Here is an 11,534-nt window from a genome sequence, read left to right as displayed (position 1 = left end):
CAAAAAGAAAGTTCATTCTCTTGTAGGCCGCACGCCTTTCAAATGATGCCAAGTTCATCTATTCAAATATAAAAACGATGGGCATGATGTACAAATTAATTGAGACGCACAATTTCCACATGATTTCATTACTAGCTTGCATTTATGCATTCCATGCATCGTGTTCATAATCCCAATAAATTAACATATAAAATCGCAAGTGTTCACTGATTATATTAAGTTTTCGTTCGTCATAATTGGTAATCAGCTCATATATCTCTTGATTGAATTCCATTATTAAAAAAATCACCTTATGTTGTTTTTACTCATCTGTCCTACAAACTTGTCGTCCTAGTGGGCATTCATAACTGTTAGGAATTATTCGCTTATAAATATCATACAAAATGGCTTTGATCTCAGACCCTGTTTAGATTCCCGGCAAAATTTTTCATCCTGTCACATCGAACATTTGGACACATGCATAGTGTATTAAATATAAACGAAAAAAATAACTAATTACATAGATTACGTGTAAATTGTGAGACGAATCTTTTGAGCCTAATTTACGCCATGATTTGACAATGTGATGCTATAGTAAACATTTGCTAATGACAGATTAATTAGGCTTAATAGATTTGTCTCGCAGTTTAGAGGCGGAGTCTGTAATTTGTAATTTGTTTTTGTTATTAGTATACGTTTTATACTTCAAATGTGTGTCCATATATCTAAAACAAATTGGCACACGAACTAAACACAACCTAAGCTGAAAAGGAAGGAAGGCCGAGGAGAGATAGGCCAGATAGAGGTAGAGGACTGCTCTAGGACTGAGCTGAAAAGGAAGGAAAGAATGAATGTTCGGTCTAAAAATAAGTAAGCATTCAGCCCAAAACTAAGAGAGTATAATGTATAGGATAAAAAATATATTTACCTATTGCAACGCACATGTGTTTTTTCTAGTAATAGAAAAAAATTAATATATTACAACCATGTCGTATTGTGCTTACAATAGCTGAAAACAAAAATATCCCCCAAAATGAAAAAAGGGTTGTACATCCTGTAATGCCGTAAGAGATGAGGTTGTACATCCTGAAAGCCAAAAACTATCAACTACCATATTCATTCACTGAACAAAATAACAAAATAGGTCCATCGAACAAGTTAGCAACCCAGACCTTAAAGTCAACCCCGCAGATTCGATCATCGATGAACTGACAAAACAAACAGTACTAAATATCCTTTGAGGATCCTATGAACTCCATCTAGTTTTGATAGTCATATTTTATCTTGGCATACAGACCAAAGATAAGTAATTGTATTTATCATCCATTTAAACATGATATTACTGGTTATTCCTCGTAAACAAGCGATTCATTAATATTTATATTTCTCAATGCACATGTAGCCAATCTTATGTAGAAGAGTAGGGAGTCATACATTAAATCTGGAAAAAATCATTAAGATGATAGGTTGTTGGATTGAAATATATCTATCAAAAATAAATTTTTCAGATTTGGAAATATGCATATGAAAAGTAGATGGACGGAGTATAAAATAGACTCGAACAAATTGAATAGATAGAGAAAAGCACACTGAACAAATCTAACTCTATCATGAAGGACAAATCATAAACATGGAGTGAATGTAAGGGTTTTTTCAGAGGACCTTGCGGCAGCTTTAGTTTCTCTCGAAATCAAAATTTGACAGATTTGCGACCAAAATTTATGTCGGATGTTAAATAGCAAATCCGATAATTGAAAGCATATTGATGTATGCAGTCACAAGACCAAGCAAGGAGTACTAGAAAGTTCAGTGATACGAATGGACGAATACCTGTTTAAATGTAGCGAGACGATCAACGCCTGATATGATCGCCACTACTAGATCTATATAGCGTGCAGCGGGGACATAGTCGTCGATCAGCTGCTTCACGCACGCATGCTTGTGCGTTGCTCATCAGCTCTGACTACATATGACACACACCGTGTGTCCGTGTGTGCATTGCGCCCATCATACTGTCCATCCCTTGCAGAGTCGTCCTAGTACTCGTATATTATTACGTCGACGCCGTACATGGCAAGATCAGTCCATATATAGGTGCTGTACATGCCAGCCAGCCAGCCAGCCCAATGGGGAAAAAAGCGGCATATCGTCGCATTAATCCAGCGTCCATACTCCATACTACTGTACGCGCCAGGCATGCAGCCAGCATGTCGACCAGCACGCACCGAACAGTTACACCACCACGTCAATGAACGTCCAAGCAACGCATCCCAACACCACCACGTTAACCCCGCGACGACTTCCTCCGATCGAACCACGCGCGGGCCACCCGAACGAACAAGCGCTGGCCCCGAACGAACGAGCGATCATCCACCCGCGCGCGGGGGCCTCGCGATCACGTACCCGCGCACGGCGCACGGTTGCCACCACCAGCTAGGTAGCTGCCCGTGCCGTGCCGTGCCGTGCCACCACCCCCCACCCCCGCGATCAGTCGATCGATCGCCCGCGCGCACACCGGGGCCGGCATCCGCATCCATCGTCACGGTGGGTGGCGCAACGCAACGTAACGCGCGGGGCCGTGTGACCGTGCGGCTGCCGGCATTAAAAACCCACCCCCGTTTTGCCAGCGCGGCCCCACCGCAATCGATCGGCAAGCAAACGCGAGCCGCCTCCCTCCCTCCCTCCCGCGGACGTTGCACCAGAAAAAGGAAAAAAAGAAAACGTCCCACCCCGTTTACTCCGCTCCCGCGCCGCACCGCACACCGCGTCCATTTACTCCGCTCTCCCTCGATCGCACGGAGGACGGGTCGGGCGGGCGGGGGGCGCGTTTGGGCCAAAATCTGTTGCGTCTCGGCGCGGTGGCGGTGGGGGGACCGTGTACGGGCGTTTCGGGGGGCGTCGGATTCAAAGCCGCGCCCGTGAGAAGTCCCCGTCGGGCACCTCCAATCCCACGCTTTTTTCCACGGTATCGCCCGCTACAGTTCTCCTCTTCCTCTCTCTCACCACAGCACGGCTGACAGCGAGTGGCGAGGTGTCACCACCAATCAAAGGTAGTAGTCGCAGTAACACAACTTTTCACCTATTTCCCTTTTTACACTACAAGTCTATACACAACCGGCTGCGGGTATGGAGAAGTACTCTGCACACGATATCCGAAGCTGATCGAATAAAATAATCGTCGTTATTCGCCGGGATCTGAGGCATATAAAAATGGGCAGGAGTATATGCATGGACCTGCGTCTGCTTACGTTCGTTCATCATCGGTGAGTGAGGGTGAGAGTGGGGGGCCGCCCATTTGACTCTCGCCGTCGACGCCGCGTGCGAGTCAGCCCCACTTGCGATTGATTTTTTTTACCCCGTTTCATCCTCTGATCGATCTTTACCGCTAGCTGCCGTTTTCTTGGGCGGTAACAGCAGTAGCGGCCTCTGTTTTATCTGCGCTGCTCGTGGACTCTCCACATGTCCAGCTTTATCTAACACGCTTGTTATTATAGCCATTCTCTCCAGCCACCCTCTCGCCTCCTCCTCCTCTCCTCATCTCCCATCCTTCCTCCTCCTCAACTCCTCTCCTCTCTTCGCTTCTTTCTCATGCTAGCTACTACTACTAGCTTCTCCTTCTCCTGTCGCACGGTGCGGCGGAAGTGGTAGTAGTAGTAGCTTTCTTGGTTTAAGCAAGGATCGGCGAGGACGGACGCCGGCGGCGACCGAGCTTGGGGTGTGTGTGTGTAAAGTTGTCTTCTCCGGCGGATGAGCTGTTGTTTCTTGGCTCGCGCCTCCGGCGTGTCCGGCTTGTTGCCTTCCATGTCCGCGACGCTGCAATAATTCGCTTCCATATTTGCTGCCGCCATGCCATGTATAGCCGCGCTGCTGATGCGGCCATCCAGCCGTTTTAATGCGTGCCAAATCCTCTCCCCGAGGCTCATAAAAATTATTGAATTGTTGGGATCTGAGGGGATCCGCCGGAGTTGGTAGGATCACGGTGGAGTGATTTTGGCCGGAGGAAGAAGAAGAAGAAGAAAAACTGGTGTTTGTTTTGTCATTTGTAGTGAGCTCGCGTGATGAGCTTCGGTGGCATGTTCGATGGCGCCGGCTCCGGCGTCTTCTCCTACGACGCCGGCGGCGGCGGCGGCGGCGGAGTACACAACTCCCGCCTCCTCCCTACGCCGCCCGTCCCCAAGCCCGGCGGCGGGTTCGCCGCTCCCGGCCTCTCTCTCGGCCTGGTAGATTCTCACGAGCTTTTCCACTTCTTTTGTTTGTGATTCTTTGCCGTGCTTAGATATTGATTTACTTTTTTAAAATTTTAATCTTGTGTTGGTTTAGCAAACCATGGACGGTAGCCAGCTCGGCGACGTGAACCGGTCGCTTGCCATGATGGGCAACGGCGGGAGCGGCAGCGGCGGCGACGGCGACTCGCTGGGACGCGGCCGGGAGGACGAGAACGACAGCCGCTCCGGCAGCGACAACCTGGACGGCGCCTCCGGCGACGAACTCGACCCGGACAACAGCAACCCGCGCAAGAAGAAGAAGCGTTATCACCGCCACACCCCGCAGCAAATCCAAGAACTCGAAGCGTAAGCGTCAAACTCTCGATGACATCAGGAAAAAAAAATAACGAAGCAAATTCTGATTTTTGATGGGTTTTTTTTTTCTCTACGTGCGATCGTGCAGCGTGTTCAAGGAGTGTCCACATCCTGACGAGAAGCAACGGATGGAGCTCAGCCGGCGGCTCAACCTCGAGAGCCGCCAGGTCAAGTTCTGGTTCCAGAATCGCCGCACCCAGATGAAGGTTTCGCTTGCTGTTGCACAGATCAATCCATGATGATGTTTGATTCTTCTCGTGTTCGTTTGATCATGATTTTGAATTTTTTTTTGGTTCGATTTGTGGTGGTGGCGAGCAGACGCAGATCGAGCGGCATGAGAACGCGCTGCTGCGGCAGGAGAACGACAAGCTGAGGGCGGAGAACATGACGATCCGGGAGGCGATGAGGAACCCGATGTGCGCGAGCTGCGGCGGCGCGGCGGTGCTCGGCGAGGTGTCGCTGGAGGAGCAGCACCTGCGCATCGAGAACGCGCGGCTCAAGGACGAGCTCGACCGCGTCTGCGCGCTCGCCGGCAAGTTCCTCGGCCGGCCAATCTCGAGCATCTCCTCCCCGGGCCCGCCGTCGCTGCAGGCGTGCTCCGGCCTCGAGCTCGGCGTCGGCAGCAACGGCGGGTTCGGGCTCGGCGCGCTCGGGGCCTCGGCGGCGATGCAGTCCATCCCCGACCTGATGGGCGGCTCCTCCGGCCTGACGGGGGGGCCCGTGGGCTCCGCCGCCATGCGCCTACCCGCGGGCATTGGCGGCCTCGACGGCGCCATGCACGCGGCGGCCGACGGCGGCGCCATCGACCGCGCCGTGCTCCTGGAGCTCGCCCTCGCGGCCATGGACGAGCTCGTCAAGGTGGCGCAGATGGACGAGCCGCTCTGGCTCCCCAGCCTCGACGGCGGGTTCGAGACGCTCAACTACGACGAGTACCACCGCGCGTTCGCCAGGGTGCTCGGCCAGTGCCCCGCCGGCTACGTCTCCGAGGCGACGCGCGAGTCCGGCATCGCCATCATCAGCAGCGTCGACCTCGTCGACAGCCTCATGGACGCGGTACGCTCGCACGCACGCACGCACGGTTAACTCCAAAAACAACGCATTTGTTTAAGCTATGTACTGACGCAATGCAATCCGCGGCCAGCCACGGTGGTCGGAGATGTTCCCGTGCGTGGTGGCGAGAGCGAGCACCACGGACATCATCTCCAGCGGCATGGGCGGCACGCGCAGCGGGTCAATTCAACTGGTGAGCCATCGATCTCCCCCCTCCCCTCGCCGCGAGCTAGCTGTTCGTCCATGGCGTCTCGCCGGCTCAGACACGCCATGCCATGCCATGCGCAGATGCACGCGGAGCTGCAGGTGCTGTCGCCGCTGGTGCCGATACGGGAGGTGGTGTTCCTGCGTTTCTGCAAGCAGCACGCCGAGGGCCTCTGGGCGGTGGTCGACGTCTCGGTCGACGCCGTCCTCCGCCCCGACCAGAACGGCGGCGGCGGGTCGTCGTCGTCGTCGTCGTCGTACATGGGCTGCCGCCTCCTCCCCACCGGCTGCATCGTGCAGGACATGAACAATGGCTACTCCAAGGTAATTAACCAAACCAAAAGCAAGCAAAAACTTCTACACCTTTCTCCCGTCGATTGTGTTTGCACTTGCACGCACGGCGCAGCAAGCATGTGGCGGCTACAGTGGTGGCCTGGCCCGAGAGAGACACCGCCATTAAGACCTTGTACAGCTCAGTATTTTATGCTGGGTGAATCCAAAGCCGCGCGCGCCGCGCCGCGCCGCGACGACGGACGCGGCGCGCCAACCGATGCAGCGTCGCCAAGTGCCCCCAAGTCAATGCGCCCCCGTACGCGCGCATGGTGGTGATGACCGCCGTGGACGCGCGCGCGCGCGCGCCGAGGCGCGCGTAACAACAACGGCCGGTTTCGCCGGCGACGACTCAGCAACTCGTCGTCACTCGCAGCAGCAGCCAGCAACTGCTGCTTGCTTGACCTTGTACTGCGAGAGAGCTAGGCGTACGCCTCGTTAGATGAGCTCTCGATTTTGAAATGTTTCGATGCTTCCGCAGCCCAATATTCTCGCTGCGTCGTCCGTCCGTGCGTGCGTGCGTGCCACCAAGATCCAGTTTTTTAGTGTTTCTTTATGGAGTTCATCACAGTATTTTAATACGACCTCGAGCTCTTGGTTGCACTGTGGTAGTAGTAGTACTATATTACTGTTTCTTTGGCTCATCTTCTCTGCGATGCTACTGTGGTGGAGTAGAGCTTAGCTAGGGTTTTTTCGCAGCGGTCAGTCCTGAATTTCTGGCGACGCATGCCGACCACTGGATTTCCACTATGCTAACACTTGGTGCTTGTTATTCATATCGACTGATACTAACACAGTAGTCTGTCCTCTTGTGCGATGGCTGCTTCCGGTGCTGGGGTTTTACCATGGTCATTTTGTTTTTGGGGGTTTTTTTGCGTGCCTTTTGCTGCTAGCTGCAAATCTGCAATGTCTAGTTATTGTTACTGCTACGTGATGAGGCTGAATGCACCAGTCTTTTTCACCTGCCTCCGCCATTACTGCCTTGTCGAGGCTGTGACGAAGCTGAGCTGAGCTGAGCTCGCCGTGATGGCAGTAACTGATTCACCTGCCGGTAGCTAGGCTAATGTGTGTGTGTGTACGTGTGGGCAGGTCACGTGGGTGGTTCACGCGGAGTACGACGAGACGGCGGCGCACCAGCTCTACCGGCCGCTGCTCCGCTCCGGCCAGGCCCTCGGCGCCCGCCGCTGGCTCGCCTCGCTCCAGCGACAGTGCCAGTATCTCGCCATCCTCTGCTCCAACTCCCTCCCCGCCCGCGACCACGCTGGTGAGCTCGCCGTTCGTGCTAGTGCTAGCTCCGGTGGCCGGAGTTCGATCTTACTAATGGTTCTTGTGGTTTTGCAGCGATAACGCCGGTGGGGAGGAGGAGCATGCTGAAGCTGGCGCAGCGGATGACTGACAACTTCTGCGCGGGGGTGTGCGCGTCGGCGGCGCAGAAGTGGCGGCGCCTGGACGAGTGGCGCGGCGAGGGTGGGGGCGGCGGCGGGGACGGGGAGGACAAGGTGCGGATGATGGCGCGGCACAGCGTGGGCGCGCCGGGGGAGCCGCCGGGCGTCGTGCTGAGCGCCACCACGTCGGTGCGGCTCCCCGGCACGCTGCCGCAGCGCGTGTTCGACTACCTCCGCGACGAGCAGCGGCGCGGCGACTGGGACATCCTTGCCAACGGCGAGGCCATGCAGGAGATGGACCACATCGCCAAGGGCCAGCACCACGGCAATGCCGTCTCCCTCCTCCGTCCAAATGTAAGTTTTTTTCATCTTCCTACACATGAAAATCTCTACTACTCCTACATAAAAAAAAACCTGGCGGTGGTGATGGTGATTGTGGTGAATCTGCCTTCTAGAGTTGATAGGATCTTTTAAGGCTAGATAAATGGGGTATATATATATTTTTTAAAATAAGTTGCAATGTACGTATTTTGTTATTGCAAGTTACAACAAAAGGACTATGAAAAAAAAGACACGAATATTAGGAAATGATCTAATATCAAATAATTAGAAGGGGTGAGGTTTCGAATCCAGATCGTCTAGCGTACCACCTTGTGGAGCTAGCCAGAAGACCCTGGGCGTTTCTCACAAAAGAACTATACTAGTGTACATAAACTAGAAGGTTGTAGTAAATTTATCATTAGGTTCTTTTGGTTGCAATTCTTTAGTTCAAGGATAGCAAGAAAAAATATTGTACAGGGCCCTGCAAAAGTGATAAACCCTAACTGCAAAAGAGGGAGAGGCAATATAATTAAGCTGAAAACTTTTACCTAATTAACATGGCACTGAGTGAGCACAGCCTATGCATTAGCTGCACTTGGCAGTTGTTGCTAAAGCTTTACAACATTTCAATTAGTAGTACCTAGTACTGTACTACCATGAGGGTGGCTGGTTGTATGCCTGTATGGGTAATGCATGGGCTGAGACTGATGAGCTAGCTCAGTGAGTGACAGAAGCAAGAGGACAATTCGGAAAAGGATAAAAATACCGGGTTGACATTTGTGAGAGAAGGCTAGCTGTTAACTTTCTCCATGTTTTGGAAGCTTGCTTGCAGCCTAGCCTTGCTGAGTTGCTGCCCTTGTCCTGGCTCAGAAAGCCTGTCAGGCTTTACCCCGTGTCTCTTTTTTATTTTTTCTTTTTTACTTTGGAGAGGATGACATCTTTTTCTTGTTTTTAACTTGCAACTCCTGATTTCTGACTGCATTGATTCTGGCAGTTGCTGCAAGCACATACTAGTGCTCCATGGTTCCACCAAGACTGCTGTTACAAAATTGTCTCCAAAAGTTTAGGATATTTTATATACATGCAGTTGTAGAAACTAGAATGTACTATTATGATATTATCTTAAAAAAAGAAACTAGAAAGTACCACTCTCTCCGTTTCAAAATAAGTCAATTTTTATATATAAATCTAGATATAGGCTATGTCCAGATTTGTGTACAAAAGCTAACAGATGAATTAGATATGATTCATATACCAATTTTTCAGCTTTGCATTTTCAACGAATTTTCATGGTATGGCAAGTTAAAATTTTCCCTCTAGATTGGAGACCACTTTACAACTTTCATCTGCACCAGCTCATTCTATCTGGTTAATTTATTCCTGAACAATGTTCGAATTCACCAATATATGTTCAAACCCACCAAGAAATTCTTGCCTTAAATTAAGTTTTGTTCACTTCTCATATCTTGAAAAAACAAATACTAATGACTCTCCTGCAGGCCACAAGCGGGAACCAGAACAACATGCTGATCCTCCAGGAGACGTGCACCGACTCATCGGGCTCCCTCGTCGTCTACGCTCCGGTGGACGTGCAGTCGATGCACGTCGTCATGAACGGCGGCGACTCCGCCTACGTCTCCCTCCTCCCCTCCGGCTTCGCCATCCTCCCCGACGGCCACAACAATGGCGCCTCGCCGTCTCCGGCAGAGGTCGGCGGCGGCGCCTCGCCGAACTCCGCCGCCGGTGGCGGTGGCGGTAGCAACAACACCGGGTCGCTGGTGACGGTGGCGTTCCAGATACTCGTCAACAACCTGCCGACGGCGAAGCTCACCGTGGAGTCCGTCGACACCGTCAGCAACCTCCTCTCCTGCACCATCCAGAAGATCAAGTCGGCACTGCAGGCCAGCATCATCTCACCATAGATAAGTGGACATTTGACGTGGATTCCGACTCGACCATTTTTGAGTCGAATCGGATGCCACCTCAAATGTCTAACTTTTGAAGGTTAGAAGACTGAGAGGACTTCCGCGGCGGGCGATGGCCGACCGAAACTGGCTGATGGATGCAACTCAATCGTTGATCAGGTAGAGTTTTCGAGAGGCGATATGCGAGCGAGGATAAAAATAAAATTAAGTTATATATAGTGTGTGGAGTATATTTGCATAGATGAGCAAATTAAATGGGGTGAGTTGCAGAGGGATCAAGTCAAGAACGAACCTTGCGCTAGGCTTGGCTCAAGCTGATGTGGTGGTTCGGGTATTGACTTAGTCTCTGGTGAAAAGAAACCCCTAGGGCTTTGATCTCCTATATATATCTAGCAGTTTGCTTAATTTAACCATTTTGTGAAGTTTTTTTTAATTCTCCAAAATGGGGGAAATATAGAGAAACAATACTGATCAGATCCCCAAGATCGTTGGTGTTTGTCTAGTTTGCATAATGTTGGAATGAGTTGATATATAAACATGTTTATTTTGGCATACTATGTTTAATCAGAATGCCGTTGATAGATTAATTGAGAACATCATCAAAATCATATTTAAGTTTTCAATTTTATTCTATGTTTGTTTATGCAATTTTTTTGGAATCATTTTTCTATCATGGTATCGTTTTAAATTGTGAAGGAAAAAGTCTATGTTTTTCTATTTTAGAGGTTTCCTCCTTGGGAGGTCTCCCAACTATTAATTGAGAAGTAAAAAAAATAGAGCTGTTTCATTGACAAAATACATTTCTCATCTTAAGAGGTATATATAAAGCGAGATATGCATATCTCATATTATTGGTCAGAAGGTTTATTCGTCTTGATAGAGCCACAAGGGTATGTACCTCTTGACCAACAGTCCAACACTAAATACCTCTACATCTAAAAAGGCTCGAAAACAAATACAAAAGAGATTTTACAATTTTACTCCCAGTTATTAAATTAATTTTGATACTCACTTGATTTTTTAATAATGAAATTAAATCCCAGCCTCTATATAATAAGATGGACGTACACGACCGTTACTATATATCAGAGTCCTGGTTTATCACACCATAAAATGGTATAGATGCTCAACAAAACATACTTGATTATAGGGAATATCAAACACATATCGTATTAGTAAACTTTCATGTATGCTTAATGAATATTTCCAGCAAACAAGTACGTATTTGCAAACTAAAGGGAGTGACGATAATTAGAGAAACAGTGAGAATCCTTACTTATTTAGGTTGGATTGAATTTCTAACCTCAAAATTTTAGAAATATGTTCCCGTCAGTTACAACTTACTAATTACAGTGTTAACTTGAAAATTTTAAATGAAGTAAAAAATGGTAAATAGAAGAGGGTAGTACAACTTTGTATGTACGTCTGGTTAGCTAGTTCTGTGTTAGAGCAGGTAATTAATTGCAGCATCACTTTTCCTATCTAAAGCATACATATATGTACGTGAAACATAAGTTAAGAGACATGCCGTAATGCCTTGTTAATTCTCTGTAACACATCTGTCAGTAAGTCCTTTGTTGCTTGTCTAACTTTGTAGTATCAAGCTGATTAATGTGCATCAGTTGTCCGATATGGCTCTTTAATTATGTACATCGACATTAATAATGTCGAGCTACGTGTGTATCCGCAGTTAGTGTCAACAGTGTGGCCATTGTTCATGACAGCAACATACTGAGATACCCACATTTAGTGTGATGTTA

At 49.4% G+C, this 11,534-nt stretch overlaps 1 protein-coding gene across 1 annotated transcript; it reads left to right on the top strand.

Moving 5' to 3' along the window:
- The first annotated feature begins 3,288 nt into the window (after window positions 1-3,288).
- On the top strand, window positions 3,289-10,402 carry LOC127784556 (homeobox-leucine zipper protein ROC6). Its single transcript, XM_052311884.1, has 9 exons — window positions 3,289-4,199; window positions 4,300-4,550; window positions 4,648-4,765; window positions 4,878-5,612; window positions 5,701-5,802; window positions 5,898-6,137; window positions 7,233-7,407; window positions 7,485-7,882; window positions 9,349-10,402. Exons 1-9 carry the CDS (start codon window positions 4,038-4,040, stop codon window positions 9,769-9,771), a joined length of 2,604 nt encoding a protein of 867 aa, XP_052167844.1. The 5' UTR covers window positions 3,289-4,037; the 3' UTR covers window positions 9,772-10,402.
- The last annotated feature ends 1,132 nt before the right edge of the window (window positions 10,403-11,534 follow it).

Source organism: Oryza glaberrima, chromosome 9 (genome assembly GCF_000147395.1).
Source record: "Oryza glaberrima chromosome 9, OglaRS2, whole genome shotgun sequence".
NCBI lineage: Eukaryota > Viridiplantae > Streptophyta > Magnoliopsida > Poales > Poaceae > Oryza > Oryza glaberrima.
This window is presented reverse-complemented; position numbering and strand designations above follow the sequence as displayed.

Excerpts from the sequence above, each read along its gene's own strand:
- LOC127784556 (XM_052311884.1), top strand. The coding sequence starts at position 4,038 with ATGAGCTTCGGTGGCATGTTCGATGGCGCCGGCTCCGGCGTCTTCTCC. Across the intron at positions 7,408-7,484 it reads CCCCGCCCGCGACCACGCTG|CGATAACGCCGGTGGGGAGG; the intron begins GTGAGCTCGCCG and ends GTGGTTTTGCAG. Across the intron at positions 7,883-9,348 it reads TCTCCCTCCTCCGTCCAAAT|GCCACAAGCGGGAACCAGAA; the intron begins GTAAGTTTTTTT and ends ACTCTCCTGCAG.